A 19566-nucleotide genomic window follows, 5' to 3' on the forward strand; every position below is an offset into this window, starting at 1 on the left:
CTAACAATGTAGGAACAACGGAATTTACCTTTCTGTTTCGTGACTTCAGTTACCTTGCCAGTATTGGACGCTAATTTTTCCAGTGATCAGAACCAAAACAATAATAGCAAACTTTAACGGCAGTTTTTTCGCTGAACAAAGTTGATCAGTTTTCGAACTACAGGCACAGCATCAAATTTCCATGAGGGATGTGACGAAAAGTTTCCTTGGTGGCCAACACAACCAACGAATCTACTTATATGGGTCAAAATAAATTCATCTGCCGACCCGACTGCTTCTGTGACAGTGGCAGGCTTATTTTAATTTATATAAGTTGCAACGTTGTCATTTACAATGTTTCTAAATTGTTCCAACAGGACAAAATCTCACAGTTCCTCGAAAGTACTTGCGCCGCTTCTCATGTACAGTATCACCGATCAAAATGTACAGTCAACTCTCTTCTTACGTCTACATGAGTTTGACGCGATCCTCTCCGCCGGTTTTTAAAATGCTGATGATTTGTTTCTTGAACTAATTCGTACTTTTTTAAAAACGTAGACTTAACTATGACATAATCTTTTAGATCCTCAGCTGTCAGTGCCATAAAAGCTTCTTGAGCTCTACCCGTAATAACACTTTGAAGCATCATCCGCAACAGGCCAATTACGTTCCTCTGCAATACTCTCAAACAATGAGAAAAAAACATCTGGGTCACGCTTGCTTTATTTAAGAAGTAATTTTAAATTACCACATCAAATGTACGCAATATATTTTTTCATTCTATGGTGCACCATAAGGAGTTCATTTACCTTCACCAATTAACTTTAACCATTAAACTTGCAACACAAACTCTCTTGACCATTTTTCAGCTTCCAGCTGTTGAGTTTAAGTTGTAATAATTCCACCTCACATCGTTTAAGTACATCATCCTTTTTTTTATTTTTCCAAATCAAACTCATGTTCTTTAACTACTTTATCCGTCTCCAAAATGTATTTATTTTGATCAAATAATAAACCTGAAAAATTTTCACTGTTTCCTTCAACTCAGGTGGAGTGTCCTTTACTGCAGAAAGAATTTCCTTTTCACACAGTTTCTGTTTCAAAATCGCTTTCAAATCATTATTTTTTAACCGATTATCAAATTTTCCAAACAAATAATATTCTATAAGTTCCCACGATTGGACTTTGACAACAAATTCGATAAGATCTCAGACGGCGCTTTAGTAAAGTCTTCAACAGATGCCATTCCTGCATTCAATTAACAAAAAACCCAAATCATGTAAATTCATGGGAAAAAACAACAACAACAACAACAACAGATAAGAACAAGCCCATAATAAACTCAAATCCAAATGTGATGTCTTGGAAATGAACTACATATCAACATTTAGTGAAATGCACCTGCCTGCTTTACTAATTCCATGAATCTGGTTGTTTTATGAGCCAAGCCCAAAGATGCTTAATAAGCATTGCTTATAATAAATGGACATGGCAACCCTTCAAGCGGGCTCTGCAAAGTAGTCTTCAAAACATAAACAAAACCTTACGACTCTGGCGAAGGAGGTTTACATAAAATTGCAGACCAACTAAGTTTTTGGTTGCTGTAATATTATTTTGGTTAAAAATAGCAGATCCCAAACACAAAAAGACAGCTAAATTTTGCTGAGTACTGTTCCCGTACACACACAAAGTTTGAGAATTCGCTCCTTTCTTTATTTTATGTGTCCTCCAATCCTGTAGGTGGCAGTATAGACAGTGACTGTGCCTTTGAGGGGGACTATGCTGTGCCTCCACTTTCCATGACTGAGGGTCTGCAGCACATCCGAATGATGGAGGGAGTGTCCCGATCTCTGCCCTCATCGCCTCTGCTCACCCACCAGACCTCCAGCTCAAGACCACCATCTGTCAGGACGGTCTTCAGCACAGACACAGGTACTGAACTCTCTCAGTCATGACGCCACAACTCCTAACGCCGACAAAGATAATACCATCACATACATTTCAAAGAACATTCAAAATCTATCAAACAACTTCTGAAATCTTTTGTTTGAGAAGATTAATGAGTTTACATTTTTGCTATATAATACAAAATATTATGCATTTCCAAATCTGCGCTTTGGGTGTCCAAATACGTTTAGGGCCCCTAGTTAGTGTAGGATGTGTCCACTAGGGTGTGCCACCCTCATGTTCCAGTTAAAGCTTGAACAAATACATGTTTAAGCATCATAATGTCATCTTAATCATTGTGTGTTTTTTGTGTGTTAGTTTGCAATTATTTACCAAATATGAAAGTGTCTGAATTCTGGTTTAAAAAAAATAAGAGTTGTCATTATACCATGACTCTCACAGTCTTATCAAGAAGAGCATGTCCTTGCACTTTCGTCTGCTGTGAAATCAAGTGCATTGTGGGAGTTTTGCTGAAAAGGACAGCGGTGTTGTTGATATGAGTCACTCATTGGTTCTGCTTTTGCTCTTTGTGATGTTAATGTCTCTTACTGCACTGATTCAGGGTTCAGTTTCATCCAGATTGGATGATTCGTTTCAGAGTTTGGACTTTGTGCTTTATAGTTTACAGAAAACAAAATGGCAGCAGCTTCATTCATATAAAGAGAGGGGAAATGAGAAAAATAGTGCTCTAATGTTCGAGCCAACAAACCATAACATATGTTAATAACCTTAAGAGTTTAATTCCAGTAAGTGATCTTAAAGATGAATGGTTAGAGAGTCATCTAAACCTTGTTTAGGAGCAGCAGAAAAGTTTTCTTTCTTACCAATTTGGAGGTCTTCTTCATTCGCTCCCAGCATTAATTGCAGTGTGTTTTTGCCAGCTGATTTGTTATTCTCCAGTGGAAGCAGCGTTAGGGAGCTTCTCATCTCTGATAATGAAAGTCAGGCCTCTTTATGAGCGCCGTTTCATCCCATTTTTCATCCATTTTCTGCATATTCATGAGAACCTAATAAGGTGTTGCGTTTGCATTTGAGAACTGTCCTGTTATATTGGAGCGGAAGCATACCGCGGACTAAGAATTAAACAATTCACTGCAGTTATATGTTCAGTCAAAATAATACATTATAAAATGAATGATCTTTTATATACAAGGATAGATTTGCATCTGTTCCACTTTTTCAAATGGTTCCAAGACTTTGTAAGGGAAGATGGCTCTTTTATATATATCTATTTTGATAATATTATTTATTATATAATATTTCATATTTTTGTCCAATGTTTTTTCCTCTAATTCCATCAATTCTCTTCCTGCCACCTTTCCCCACTATTTTGTTTTCCCTTGGTCAACAGTGGCAAAAGCGCTGGGAAATATTCATTATATATTATATATTTCAATATATTTCCATTTTTGTACACATAATCAAGGTGTGTCTGTGCATCTTTATCCACTTTCCCATATAAGCCATTACAGTATATATACATTTATTTTTTGACAGTAGTCAACAAAAACAGCAGACTGAATGAAATGCAGATTCACTCTCTGACAGCAGGTGGCGCTCATGGAACAGCAGCGAGATAGATTTTCCTTGTAAAAGGCACTATTAACTAAGCAGCTGCACTTATAAACATCACTTTGATATGCATTATACGGAGGCAAGAGGAAAAGAAAATGCCATTGATGCTGTACATTTCCTTGTGGCTTCTGTTTTATCTAAAACTCAATCCTTTACCTTGGTTATTGATAATTGCCCAGACATTTTTTTACCCAGGTGAAAAGTCTTGGTGTTATACTGGATGGTTTGCTTTCGTTTGGTTCTCATATTACTAATATTTCACGTTCTGCATTTTTTTTCCCCTCTACATAACATTGCTAGGCTTCGTTCTTCCCTATTTCCAACATAGCACTGAATTGCTTATCCATTGATTGATCAGATTGATTTTTGTAACTCTTTTTTATTTGGTATTCCTGGAAAACAACTTCATTTATTACAGCTAATCCAGAGTTCAGCAACTAGGATAGTGCTTTTGATCATATAGTGAATCTCAGATTCTTTTCCAATTGCATTGGCTTCCTGTCCGTTTCATGTACATTGCGAAATTTTACTCCTTACGTACAAAGCTCTGCACAATTTGGCACATCGTTATCTATCTGATCCTCTTCATTTGTATACTCTTTTGTGCTCTTTGAGATCATCTTCTGCAGACTTATTGTCCGTTAGGGTTCTAAATTGTTCTAAACTAAACTTTACAGGGAACCCTAACAATTGTTTTGTATACAAGTTTATATTAGACAATTTTTATAATAACTTTCTATTAATTATAATAAAAAAGCAATTATGAGTTAATATATAGATGTAATTTTTGCATTACATTTTTCTCGCTAGTTTATGGGCACTAGTGAGTGGATTTTCTGCTGTTATCATCTTCTAGCTGCTGTCTTTCTGTGGTTGAAACACTCGTTGAGTGATTACATGCTATACTATACATTCAGTAAGTTGTAGTGTAACTTTTAACATGGATCAGATGTTCAGATAATACGTTTTGAGATTCTAAGTTTCTGGGTTCCTCTGTGTGCGCGATCTTCACAGCTACTGTTCATATGAGTGTTCGTGCCACAATGCATCTGCACGAACATGGGAGCTCGAAATAATAATACACATCCGATCGTCTAATCGCTTGAATGTCCAAACCTAAAACAAATACAACTGACAAAGTTTAGTGAAGACACAAGGCCATCAGTATGTGTTGAACCGGCGTTCACCTCCGTGTTTTGCTTTTATGCGACTGACTGGACGGAGCAAAATCATGTGGCTACACACGTAGTAGTATGCTTTTAAGGGGGAAGTATTAACAGGATTAAAAAGTCAAAATATCCGACATGGGAAAATTGCGTCGGTTAAAGGTTCTAAATTTCGGTTTTGATTACTTTTCGATTAATCGTCCAGCCCTATTTGACACATTGAGTTGTGGTGCTCATGTGGGAAATTTGGTTTTGAGTCTAGCTCGCAACTTTCTCTAAATCCGTTTTCCCCCTTTTCTCCTCTCATAATCTCATATCTGGTGTCTGTTATCGTATCAATAAAAGTGACCCATCCCATCCTCTTCGCTCGCCTCTTTCTTTTGTTCTCCTTCTTATCTACTTCATTCCATTTGTTGGGTGATTACCTACTGGTGAAGGAAAGGAGAAAACGGCAGATTGTATCCATCTCTTTACCTTCACATTTGAACAGAGCCCAGCAAGAGAGCAGTGACCTTTTTAACCAATCAATCAGATCCTGATTTAAGCCTCCCGGTACGAGGCAGGGGGTCCGATGCGTCCCTCCTCCATCAGTTCAGCCTCAGCGAGTAGTGAAGGTGTGACAACCAGCAGTTCTTGATTGTAAATGCCACGAGGTCTTTGTTTTTTGCGGACTGAATTCTGTTTCTCTCAGGTGCACAGCTGCGACGTCAATTAACTTGACGTTGAAGCTTGCAGGGAGGCACTTAATTCACCTCTGAGCATAACAAAGTCTGATATATAGCACCCCGATGTGGCTTAGCTGATTTATTGAAGATTTCATGAAGCTGTATGTGTGGTCTGTTGAGACCGCTTTATCATTTTGTACTGCGGTATAAGAAATAAGGGCCACAGTGCATTTGAGAGACAACTTGTTCATTCCTCAAAATGCATTTAAAGTCAAAATTATGAATGTGGTTAATGGGATATGATGTCATACTCTTGAGATTCTTTTTTTTTAATAAATAATAAATACCAAATAAAACATGTAAGGATTTAACATTTACTCCAATATTCCACAAAGCAGCTTTGAAATATATATATACACATTTATATATATTGTGTTACTTGAGCCACAGGCACTTTTGTCAATTTCATTCTGATCTACATCCATCAGATTTAATTCAATGGATTCTGACTCACTGTGTAGGAAATTCTTTCTCTGCTAATGCTGTAAATTATACCGAATTTCAGATGAGTAACTCATCTTTCTGAGCTCATAAGAGTCACTTGTTTTGGGAATTGGGCTACACGGTCATGCTGTGTATTTTGTGATTCCAGTTGCATCATATGTTTTAGATTCACAGGAAAGAAGAAACTCATAAGAGACATCAAAACTGCACTGATTGTACTGGATATTTTCAAATCACTCAAAATAATTGACTCAGAGTCGTTTGTTTGTCCATTCGCCTGTACTGGATTCATTATATATATGTTTTTATTGGATAGCACTCAGTACAAAATGAACTCATATTCATAACACAGATAAAATATGAATATATAGCATTTATTTCCCTTACTATGCATGTTGCATTGTATTATTATTATCCATTAATGATTGTTTTTATTTTTCCTGCTCTCCGTGACCCAATCAGAACTAATCTTTGACTCTTTTTTGAGAAGCATTGCTGTAGCGTGACCACCGATGTTGCTGATTTCCACCAATTGAATAACAGGATTCACTTCTCTGAAGATCAAGCCTCACGCCTGCACCCTCCTGTTCCAAACCCAAATTAACTACCACAATCAATAGCCTTACTGCTATCCCTATAGATCTCGAAGGAAAGAGGCAAAATTACATTTTCCCTCAATGCCAATTAATTGGCCTGATGAAATTATGCCTCCTCTTCTGCTGTCGATCTGCGTCCACTTTTACTCTTCAATCCATACTACAATTACAATGCAATGATTAGCTCTTTTTTGGATTCTCATTAACTCCTCTTGAGAGCAACTGGTTCCTCCCTGCATCCTTGAAGAAAGATTATACTAAAAATAGATTAACCTGAAATCCCTCTCAGGTGGTCGGGTGAGACACGATGCAGTTTACACCTCGTAGTAACTTATGTCTCCTGTGACCGAGAACAAACCTCAAGAGCAAACACGTTTGAAGCACAATTCTCACTTATTTTAGTCTAGTTTCTGGATTATGTGGACTTCAGCTTTACATGATTGACTACGAGTAGAGGGACATTTGGTTTCCTGAAAAAACAAAACAAAACAATAATACATTTATTTTCCTACCGATGATTTAAAGATTAAAAGATAAACGTGTTAGTATTTTTCTGACACTCTTGATTGATCAAATGGGGTGTTGATTACAGTTGGGTTTGTTTTGTGTGGTCCCATCCACTTGGACGTGAAATATAAAAAATAAAAAAAGCATGAGTGAATGTAAGAGAATTTTCAGTTTTGGTTGCACTATCGTTTTAAAAGCAGGAGTAAACGAGGTCGGCTCAGAAACGACCTCACAAACGTCTAACCTGAAAGCTTGTCTTTTTTCACTTCATCTCCTTTGGCTTCTTCAAAATCGCTTGCCAATTACAACCCCGTCCTCCTGCTCCCCTCCACATCCTCCCGAAGCCAGTCATTTGTTCAGATAAATGGAAATGTGACATTTATGGCTGGAATTCTGCTCAGGTGAAGAGGAACTGGAGTGAGAATGAGTCTAAATGATAAAAAGATGAGTGATAAATGATGAAGTTGAATGAGGAAGAGCTCATAAAAGGAGAAAAATGCAGGCACTGATGAAGGAAGAAGCAGCAGCGTTGTTTTAATGCCATTAGGTAGTGATTCATTATACACTCTTAATAATAAAAGTTTTTATTTTTTTTATTTTTTTATTTTAGCAGTGCTACAAAAACATTTTTGGTTTAACACAGAACCATTCAGTGATCAGTTTCTAAAAGTTTTTTTTTTTTTTGCAATGGAAAGTTTCCCTGGATGTTAAAAGTTCTTCATGGAGCTATGAACATATGTTGTTGTACATTATTATATTGTGATGCTGATATTGATATGGCATTGCGTCTCCAGGTCCCTGTGGATGCTCAATCATACCATCCATTATTTTAAATGCATGCAGTTGCATGTGTATAATTTGACCCAGTGAAATGCAATTCAGCTTTACTCGATCACAATTGATTTTGTCCTTAAATTTGGGGGGAAATAATAGTTGTAATGCAGTGCAGCATGCAGTGTGCTCTCCCTAACATACAGTGCATGTGCAGTGAAGTGTTTATCATGCAGGGCTAGTGCATGACATTCAGAGGACAGAGAGACATCGAGTGATATTAAACCCATAAATCTATGTCCGCTTTACCAGAACAAATACAATGCAGAGAGTGAAATCAAGGCTGCCGGAAAGTTACGTTACATTTTGGCCAGAATGCAAATTAGCATTCAAGTCACATTTTGGCCAGGCTGCACAGTTTGTTTGAATCACTGATGCGTTCAGGCTCCTTGATCTTAAATATTTTATGTCTTTATTCAAGAGCATCCAGCGCTGGCAACAACAAGACCATGAGTTTGTGTCCTGGGAAAGGATTGAGCAGGATATGTTCTGTATGATCTAAATTTAGTTTAAAAGGAATACTCTTAGTGAAACTTAATCTATGCCATTTGTGACAGTGCTGATTACCACAGAATGATTTTCAAACAATTTTCTCCTTCATTTAAAAAAACTAAAAACAATTAAGGTTAGTTACAATAGAATGTATCGGGTCAATTTTTGGATTTAGAAGCAGAAATGTGAAACATGACGTCATTTATTTTTTTCTGTTAAATCCTATTATTTGTTTATATATAATTGTTTTCATTTTTAAATGCATATATTAATATTAAATTGATTGAAAGTGACAGTGAAGACCTTAAATATTGTTTTAAAAATGTAAAAAATCACACATATTAAGCAGCACAACTGTTTTCAACATTGATAATAATCAGAAATGTTTCTTAAGCAGTAAATCGTTATATTTTCATGATTTCTGAAGATCATGTGTAACTGAAGACTGGAGGAATGATGCTGAAAATACAGCTGTGCATCACAGAAATAAATAACATTTTACAGTATATTAACATAGAAAATAGATATTTTAAGTCGTCATAATATATCATAATATAATAGTTTTTTTCCGTATTTTTGATCAAATAAATCTTACCGACACAAAACCTTCAAAAAAAAACTTCAGATTTGGTTGAAGTTAACTTAATACTTTGTTTTTATATAAAGCTTGTTTTTCACGCAAATTAATCTGAGATCAAACAATAATTGGCAGACCCCTGCAGTGTCGCGCCGACCGCCCGTTGAAAACCCCTGCTCTCTTCCATTAATGCTCACCAAGAGAATGGAGAAATGTGTGAGTAAACATGTCACTTTTTAAAGCGGATCATTCCTCAAGCGCTCTGGATGTCAGGTTTGGATAAAGAACAAGAGAACAAGTACAAGAACATTTCAAACAGCACATTAGAGAGAGCAGCAGGAGTCACTAATGATCTCTACACGTCATTAAGACACTCATAACTCATCGAGAGAAGTGAAGTCAAACCACCAAACAACAGGAGAACAGTCGCCTGTTAAAGGAACGCTTCACCCAAAACCAACTAACTATTTATTTATTTATTATTTACTTTCTGCTTACTTCAGATCTCTACAATATGATCATTGACAATAAGCATGTCAGTAAAAAAAAAAAAGTATTATTAAAAATAAAAAATCATAATTTTTTTTACTGGAAATAAATATTAATTGAAATTAAATACATTATATTTGATCATATATATATATGATCAAATATAATATATATATATATATATATATATATATATATATATATATATATATATATATATATATATATATATATATATATATATATATACATAGCTATTTGTCAAGGAAACATTTCCAATTTTTATTTTGTTTAACTAAATATTTTAATAAAACATATTTTAAAAAATCATATCAAAAAAATAATAAAACACAAAAAATAATATTAATTAAACTAAAGAGAAAATGGAAATGTATTATTTATAATTTTGAATAAAAAATAACCATAAGAGTTTATTTTGTTTAGTATGTTTCAACACTGTCCATGCAGAGAAAGTCAATGTGCACCAAACCAACATTGGACACCACTAGCTTTCAATTTAATGAAGGAAAACAAACAAACAAACAAACAGATGCACAGTTGATACTAACCCATTAACAGTTTCCGCTTTAATAATTTGTCACTCTGTATTTGTATGAATGAATGAATGTATTCAAAAATAAAGAGCAGGGGCAGATAAGGTGACAGTGTGAGATAAACATAGACTGATAATTTGATGAATGGACCAGAAGAAGAAAAGGGCGTTTAATGGCATTTTCAAGGGTAACATGAGGTCACTCCAGCTGAAGCATCACACCCAGAGCCTCCAGTTTCTCCAGTCTCTTCATACTCATCCCAGAGCTCCAGTGTCCCTCTGCAAACCACCTCCTCTCTCTCTCTCTCTCTCTCTCTCTCTCTCTCTCCCCCTCACCACTTTACCAGCCTCCTCCCCGGTGGTTACCATGACAACAGCAGCACTGCACCATTCATGGACTGTAGCGTTAGACACTCTCTCTCTCTCTCTCTCTCTCTCTCTCTCTCTCTCCCTCCCTCGGCTCACATCAACCACCGTTCTCTCCAGTCCTGTCGAAGGGATTCACCGTGTGCGAGGTTCTTCTGGAAAGTGCGTGGGGGAACGACTCTGCTTTTACGTCTTTCTTTTCGTCCGCCGACACCCGAGGAATGTTTCTTCCCTGATGCCTGTCCACTAAGCTGCTCTCCCGTTCCGACCCTCGTTCCTCCGTTGGACCTTCTTGAGGAGATACCTCCTGGTGTGCGTTCGGACGTGAGTGGATGAGCTGGCCGTCGTTGAGACGCTTGCAGGGGCTGTGCGTGTCCGTGGACGGAAAGGGAGGACAGATCTACACCCGCCTGCCAGCCCAATGCGGGATTTGGGTTGAGCATGGTGAGCCTCCGAACCCCACCCTCTACTTATCTCCTTACCTAACCTCTCTCGCTTTCTGCCATCTCTCTCCTTCTACACGCACATAAACACACACGTAATAGCTCTCTAGCTGTGCTAAACTGCTTGAGACGCTGGTATCTAAAGAAATGAATGGGTGTCGTAGGAGTTAGCGGCTATGAGCTGCACTTTGATGTATCTACGTGTTGGAAGTGTCAGTGTTGGATTGTTGTAATCTGACAGATGTGATATTGTCTAGACGAGTGTGATTTAGGCTGGAGACTGGTTTGAATGATTGTTTATGTTGCAGAAATGACTGAAACTGATGAGGCTGGTTGGAGGACCTGTGGGAGGTGGAGTGTGCTGCAATGTTCTCAGCTTGATGGACTTTTCTTCAGTTTTTTCTTCATAGTTTTTGACCCTGTCGATGTCCACCATTTCGAGGGCTGCTACGTGATTTGTTAGCTAAATTGCACCCAGGCAGCTTCAGTTTGCAGTTGTTTATTAGCGTGTGGGATGGTTTGGTTGGATATCTTCTCACACTGGCTGTAAAGTCTCAAGAGGCTGCCTTATTACTGATGATTAGCGAACATTTGATGGAGTGTGCTGCAAAATGCATCTTTAAACAAGATTGTCGTAGTTTTGCTAAATTTAGATGTTTATTATGATATTATCAGTTTCCAAGGTCATGGCAGAGTTGAAGTTTAATGGTTGGTGGGGGACGTGAAAAATCATAATCTGATAAAAGACACCATTGTGCCCTTTTGAAGTACAGTAAATCCTGGTTTCTCTAGGATGAAGATGGATGTCATCAATTTTTAAAGTGATAGTGACCCAAAATGTAAATGCTGTCATCATCTATTGACCCTCATGTGATTTTAAACACTTGAAGTGAAAATTAAACGTTATGCCAGCTGTGGAACACAAAAGGAGATGTTTCGCAGAATGTTCAAGCTGCTCTTTTCCAGCATTTAAAGAGAATGTTGATTTATACTGTAAATTTGACTTTCCATTATCATCCATTCACAACCAATATTTAGTAAAAGCATCCTCACATACAGCTGTCATAAAACGTGGAAAATACAATCATACAGGGTGTAAAAGTATTAGCATGCATGAATCACCTCGTAGCAGATCTATACAGGTGGAGCTGGGGAAGGTGGAGGGTTTGTGAAGCAAGCTGCAACTGCTACAGCAAGCTCTAGTCATGTATTTGAATGTTGAGCAGCGAGCTCATTGGCTACAGATACAGGAGAGAACCAATCAGCTGTGCCATGTGATAATGATGTCATCATGTCAGATTGAGTTAGATCTATCGGACTGCGCCATTTAAAGTTTCATGCCAGAACTCTGTATTTGTTTCTGTCAGTTTGAATGTCTTCATTTCTTCATTGACTAAACACAAAAGGCCTCATTCAGGCAACTACGGGTTTCTTGTTCAACAAATTTTCAAATAATATCACTATATATTGATTGTGGGTGTGTATTTGCATATATTATAGACCTAAACGTTTCACATACAAACCTCAAGAACACACAAATGCAAAAAGATGAGCTCTTAACATCACAACAAATAATGACAAACAATTTTATATTTATGCTGCAGTGTATTCACATTTCAATTCACATTTCTTTGTTACTCAAAATCACACTGTATGTTCAAGTTATTGTTTTAAGCATTTCTTAAATGAAACGCCGAACTTAGGAGTTAATGGTTGAATAGGACAGTTTTTTATTCAGCTATTGAGCTGACATTGGTTGTTTCTCAGTAGCACCTTTTGTTCTGTCAGACATAAATCGCATAGTACTAAATGTGCAGATTTCGTACGTTCTCAGCACAAAGTGGCTTCAAGGATTCATTCCGAAATCTCCTCTCCTTCTTTGCCCCCTCTTTTACCTTTTGAAATCTCTGGGTCTGTAATGTTCAGCATTGCTGTTGTACAGTTGAAGTTGCCCAGGCAATGTGTTAACAAAATCAGTAGGAGGCTGGCATCCAATGCTTTCAGTCACGTTTAGAGTTCTTCGAAAAGAAACGTAGGAGCTCTATTCCAATTCCAACTGAGCTGTCTCACTGCATGCTGCCTACATAGACTGCTTCCTTCTAAGGCAGCATCCTAACAGTCAGAGTAGTATGTATACAGTGTTCTGAATGATAAGTTCCTGATTTGAAGCGCTCTACATAGACAGCAAATAGAGGGTTCCAAATCATGTAGAGGGTGCTGAATAAGTAATGGCTCATTTGGAACACTACATAGACAGCAACTCCACACACAGCACAGATAGTGCTCTGCATGAGAGATTCGATTTCACTAAAGTTTATCCACTCCAATATTGAATGAATTATAATTGTAAAATAATTCAGTAGCTTATTGCAGTGCATTATGGGATTGGCTTCCTTGCGTAGGATACATTCAATGCTACTTTACAATTTGGCTAAAACAAGTTCTCTTGCAAGTCAGCATCATTAAGATACCTTTTGTATCAGCTCTTATGTCAGGGAGGCATCAGCGATGCCTTAAAATGCATCCGTAGGCAGCTCACAAGGGTTTGGTACAGAGAAAGAGGGAGAAAAAATGAAGCTTTTAAAAGAAGAGTATAAAAATGTTTCCCGAAAACAGACGCAGAGAAATGGAGATGGAGAAGGTGGGAGAAATGGACTGAAAAGAGAGACTGAGTGGGAGCAGGAGAAGGAGAGAGAGAGAGAGAGAGAGAGAGAGAGAGAGAGGAAGGGAGAATTCTGCAGTGTGCCATTAATAGTCTTGATAATGATTTGCTTACAAAACAGAGCCGTGGGATTAACAGTGTGTTGGATGTTTCCCCACAGCTAATACTGATGCTTCCACTGGCTAACATATACAGTACATATGTGTTTACGTTGATTCTCTTTGTACATAGTTCTGCTGTATTTAGTAAATGTAGTTCTATGTCCTGTAGATGGATTTGACTGATGCCAGTGCCAGTACTTATTTCTAGAGAGCATGGTGGCTGATGAAATTTAATGATAGCATATGCAATGTACATATTATTGAATTTAAATGAGTGCTTATTTTACAAATACTCAAAACTCACTCAAAAACTCACTATAGTATTATCTTATTATCTCAAAACATTTTTACCACAGTGCATGATTTTTTAAATGTTTGCATTAGGGATATGCCGGTATCAGATTTTCCTGTTGCAATTAATTGCTCATGCTTTTATCATGGTATACTGTATTTTTCTTTTAACAAAAATAACTACATTTAAATACAATAAGGCTATACAGTATATAAAGTTAAAAGTTTTAGATTAAAGTGCAAAAGAACTATAAAAACCAATAGGTTTCTCTTTACAGTATGACCTCATTAGGTAATGCATTAACATTTACAATGAGCAATAGCTACATTTGCTACAGAAGGTATTATTCTTTGTTAAAAAAAAAAACAAGTCTTAGTTCATGTTAGGTCATTAAATAATGCAGTTGCAACTTTAGATTTTAACAACGTGTTATTAAATACTGGAATACCTAAGATTTAATGAATGTTCATAAGACTTTTCATTGGCAGTTTATGTTAACCAATGAATGAACTCATGTTACCTAATGAAGCCCTAATGTAAAGTGTGAATTAACAATAAAGAATCAAAACGCTTTTAAACAATATCTAGGGCATGTTGTAGTCCAGATTAAAATGTAAAAATAAAAAAGTTTGAAAATGAATAGCCTGTTAAGTCTAAATGCTTAAGTATTTGCACTGTGATGAACAGCATAGCGAATACACAAATCTGAATGGCTATTTAAAACGATTTAAATACGTTTTAGAAAGTAGCGCAGCTGCTCTATTTATGGGGTTTCCAGGTTAAGGGCTGCATTGTCTGCAGTTTAGCGCCATCTGCTGTCAGAGAGTGAATGTGCTGTCATTCAGCGCATCTCATACGTGTTCCCCCATGTGCTTCTCATGCGTGCTTGTTTACATAAAAACACACACGTCTTTAAAGCAGCATAGAGTGTTGTTGTGAATTTTGACCAGTTGATGGGAATAGTATTCTTAAAATGCATCCCAAATTCGGAATAATTTGTAATATATAATTATTCATGGTATTTAGCAATGCCCACGATAACAATATTGTGCATATTCATTATCGTGATATATTGCATTATCGAATACCGGCACAAGTTTGCATCATATGCAGCTTCATATGAATGACTGATGTAGGAAACTTGCTCAGTAGTGCACCCGGTACAGCATTGCATTTGCGACAAAAAAACTCTCAAGCACGAGTCCCGTGCAACACAACTCATGAGTTCAAAAACTTGTAGAAACAAGCTAAAATGGCAGGGTTGCTTCAGCAAATGTGTTTATATTTCACGTTTGCTTTTGGTCACACTATCAATACGGTTTAGTGTAGGTGCCTCTCACTTGACCAGTGATCCTCAAAGAGGTTTAGCTCTAACCCTAATCAAACACACCTGAGTTTCCTAATCAATGTCTTCAGGATCATTAGAAAATCACAGGTATGTTTGTTTGATTAGGGTTAGAGCTAAACTCTGCAAGAAAGTGGATCTCGCGAGCCAGATCTGTGGATCACTGCACAAGACATTTAATTTCCAGATTTCATTCCAGTAATGCATTTAAACTATTTGCAAATAACATTTTTATTTTACAATATGCACGCAGTCATTCTTAATAATATACCAAATATGCTATAAATGGCATATTAGTTTCTTGTCTCACCACATTCGATTACGAAATGAGTTACATGAATCACATAAATTATAAACGCTGTTTAATTTCAAAATGTGAAATTTGACTAAAAAGAAAAAGGCTTTGAATGCAGCACTGGATATTATTTTTGGTTGTTTATCATTATCCCAAAATGGTTTTTAAACATGAAATGTTTAGCTACCTCTCACTCTTTTTCCATTAAAACTGAAGCGCCGCGCTGGAATTCACGCCTGGTTTCTGTGAAAAGTAAACCCCGCCTTCTTTGATTTGATTAGGCTCTGACGAGCACCGTTACAGCGCTGAGGCAGACGTAAATACATAATGTGCACTTTAAAACTTTTCCTCATTCTAAAAACACAGAGAGCGGAGTGTAATGGAGTGCAGAAATAATATCACAATTATTTGGGGGCGTCCTTTTTTTCTCATTGAGTGCTTCCATGTCGCGTCAGTCTATCTCCTCTGGATCACTCCATTTGTGTTGCGTTAGTGTCCCTTCACTGCTATTACTTGCGCCTTGGTTCACTAAACATTACAATGAAGATCCGTTTACCAGCCTGTCTGATTAGCTACATTACGAATTCACCCCCTCAATATTTCCATCATGTTACTCAGTAATAGTCCTTGTGTGTTTATGGAAAGAGGTACCTACCTGCCACCTAAGGTGCCCCTGATATGCTATAGGTTTTGTATTTTACTGACCGCAACAAGTGGTAGTAAAAATTTATTGGCTGCTATTTTAGCCACCTCTGTTTTTTTCCCATTCGTTTTTCCCTTAGAGAATTTTAAAAGTTCTTCATTTTTAAGGTATACTTGAAAATTGGACAAAAAGATACTAAACAGCTTTAATGAAGGAAAGAACTACAATCCAATGAAGCACTGTGAAAGACATTAAAAATGGGGGGAATATAAAAATACTGATGATACTTTAAAGATGTTTATTATGTACTGTAGTATATAGAAACAACAAATGGTTATTGTAAAATATGCATATTATTATAAATATTTTAGCAGCTGGAAAGTGCTAAAGACCTATTTTCGTATGATTTTGCTCGTTTTGATTCTCTGATTGGTGGAGATTTTGTTGCATGTAGTTTTTCACTAGAAATGTCACTGTTGAGCATGATTATATAAAAAAAATCAAGTTGAAAAAAATAAGGCTGTGAATGTGTTGCATCGTGCATCATTTTAACTTTCTGCATAGACATAAAGGTTAGACTGTGGGCTTGGACCTGGTTTAACCTCTGGGCTGAACTGGAGCAGTGATTGTGAGCCTGATCTCACTCTTGTGTCTTAATGAGAACAAATCCCCACAGCTATGCTACAAGCAGTGGAAAGCTTCCCAAACGACTAAAGCTGTTAGGAAAAACCAGCTCCAAATGCGAATGCTTATGAAATGAAATGCTCAACAGACTCACATGGCTTTGGTGTCCACATACATTTGGCCACTGTCTGCAAATTTCTATGAGTCAAGATTTTATCAGTGTGCCTGAAAATAAGGACATTCTTAAAAGCTGATGCCAGTTGATTGATATAATCTGGACGTTTCTTTGGAAATAATTAGTGTTTGTATTATTATGTATTTATTTCAATTAATGTTATTTTTTATAAGCAGAAGCATGAGTTTTGAGTGGGTTTGAATGGAACTTAAAACTATTCTTAGCTTCAAAGTCATCTTTAAAAGGAGAAACAAGTGATATCAGTTGGTATAAAAATGTTTATTTTTTTATCTATTTATTTGTTTGTTTGTTTGAAAAAAGTCTTCACCTGGACTTTCATTCATGCATTTATTTATTTATGTATTTATTTATTTATCAGTACATTTAAGTGGTTTTGAATGCAACTTAAAAATAGTTTTCAAGAGTTTCAAAAAGATATTTGGCCCCAGTTATATTATTTTTGGACTCCCTGAAAAGCGTGCTGCAGTGAATGAAGGAGATTTAGCGAGTGTTAACTCTGTGTCTGAGCTCTGAATCAGCGCAGATGCTGGCTTTGGAGAGCTCTTCCCGAGGATCTCCTCTCACTCTCATCAATATTTCATCTCCTGCTCATATTAGTCAATCAGTGCTAAGTGAAAAGGCTTCAAGATCACTGAAATATTGAACAATATTTAGTAGGAGATTCAAACTAGTTAATGTATGTGTCCGACTGAAGGAGCAGTGTCCCACGAAACCTTATAATTTAAGAAAATAAAATCTGTTTTTAATTACATGAGAACTGTGTTGATTTAGCATAACTGAGATGCATTTCATTACAGATAGTTGTAATTAATATTTAAATATTATATTATTAATAAATGTTGTTTATTAATATTATTAATTCATTTTATTTTGTATTTTTATTTTATTTTTTGTTTTATTTTATAACTTTTATTATTTATTATTAATTTATTATTTTTTTGTCATTTATTTATTGAATAAAAAAATCAAAAAAAAAATATATATATATTGCAACTATTTCAGTAAATATTTATTTTATTTCAAGTATTATTTTTTTATAGTTTTAGTTTCAGTTACCTATAATAACCCTATATGATTTCTTTCTTCATTTTAGTAGACGCATAAGAACACACATTTAAGAAAACGTCCGTGCAATCAGCGGACAGTGATTCACTTTATCAAAAACTGGAGCTGAAAAACTGACATAACAGTCTAAATGACTCATGCCTTACATTCTGAAGGCTGTTGCTGCGATTGGTTTGTATGTTTTCTCTCAGCCACAGAACTGAAGCAGTTTTCACATGTGAATGATTGAGGCGTTTTCAGGCTGTTTTAGGGCTGGTATCAGTGTGATGGAGGTTCAGATGTTAAAGTGTATTTCACTGTTTGTCTGGAGATTGTGCACAAGACCTGCGTGAGCTCCCATCCTCTTCCCCCAGTTACCATGGTGATCTGGGCCGCACATTCACGATGCAGCCGTGTGTGTGTGTGTGTGTGTGTGTGTGTGTGGACTGCCCACAGGTGCGAGCGCTGTTGCTCACCCACTCTGGCTCTGTCACGCAGGTTTGGTTTTCTCGCCGTGTCTACAGTGTTTGCTGTGCCTGGATTGCAGGGCTGTTGCATCTCATATTATGCTAAAGCTGCCAGTTTGAAGCCTGTAGGGACTGAATGTTAAATCACACTGCTAACCGTTCCAGCTGCTTTAGCCACCCCCTATAGTATATAATAAGATATATAGAGATGTATAGAGCGTTTGTGTCCTTGTAATTATCCTTTATTATACTTCAAGAAATCAATAGGTGGAAAGAACCATATTACAATTATGCTCTCCACTACAGCTGAGCAATATATCTTGATTGTTATTATCGTTTTAATTAGTAAGTGACAACAGTGATGTTATTATTAATATTTTTTATTGTTATAATTATTATTATCATTATTAGTAATGTAAACTATCTGTCATTGTTTTTACTAAATTAAAAAAATGGTATTTAATCATGTAATACATAAACAGCATTTATTTACTTAACATAATAACATATATAGTAATATATAGAGGTATATAGAGCTATTAAGAGCCATTCAATAATCCACCCTTACTAGGTTATTTTTGTTTGTTTTGTTTTTTTTCTTTTTGTTTTTTTTTATGTAATTTTATTTTTTTTCTGTTCTGTTTTATTTAGTTTGTATTTTGTTCTGTTTTGTTCTGTTTTGTTCTGTTTTAATTTTATTAAATTTTTTTGTATTTGTTTATTTATTAATTTTTCTTTTTGTTATTGTTCTGCTCTGTTTTGTTTTGTTTTAGTTTTTTTTTTAATTCTCTTGACAGTTAAATCATTATTTATCAGTTTGCTTTGAACTTTTTGACTTTTAAATTTCACAGTCACTTTTTTTTACAATGAACAAAATGATAATTAATTATATAAATTAAATTAAATTAAATGTATGCATTTAGCAGACGCTTTTATATAATGCATTATTATTACTATATAAAAAAGTCACAAAGATTTCCACAAAAAAAGGGTCTTGAATCAGTGAAATAAAATGTTTGAAATGATTAAGAATGAAAAGGCAAAAACCACTTTTGCGTTAAAATCAAAACTTCTGAGTAACACGAAAGAATCTCCAGTGAAACGTAAAGCCCAAATAAGAAAGATGATGCAAGAAAGCTTCAGCAGGTGATTCAGAGGACGCATTAAATAGCAACACATCCCTTTAATATCCTTTCTGTCCTCTGCT

The 19566-nt window shown here is 36.0% G+C and overlaps 1 protein-coding gene across 6 annotated transcripts in view; it reads left to right on the forward strand.

Moving 5' to 3' along the window:
• Positions 1–19566, forward strand: part of tanc2b (tetratricopeptide repeat, ankyrin repeat and coiled-coil containing 2b) — a 128875-nt gene that overhangs the window by 53795 nt on the left and 55514 nt on the right. For 5 of the 6 annotated variants that reach the window (XM_052611075.1, XM_052611077.1, XM_052611078.1 and 2 more), the window contains exon 4: positions 1720–1911. In XM_052611075.1, coding sequence (XP_052467035.1) covers positions 1720–1911 — 192 coding nt within the window. Of the gene's footprint in view, positions 1–1719; positions 1912–10324; positions 10692–19566 lie in introns of those variants that run through there. The other variant, XM_052611080.1, reaches the window with a different exon arrangement.

This window comes from Carassius gibelio, chromosome A12, assembly GCF_023724105.1.
Source record: "Carassius gibelio isolate Cgi1373 ecotype wild population from Czech Republic chromosome A12, carGib1.2-hapl.c, whole genome shotgun sequence".
Taxonomy (NCBI): Eukaryota; Metazoa; Chordata; class Actinopteri; order Cypriniformes; family Cyprinidae; genus Carassius; species Carassius gibelio.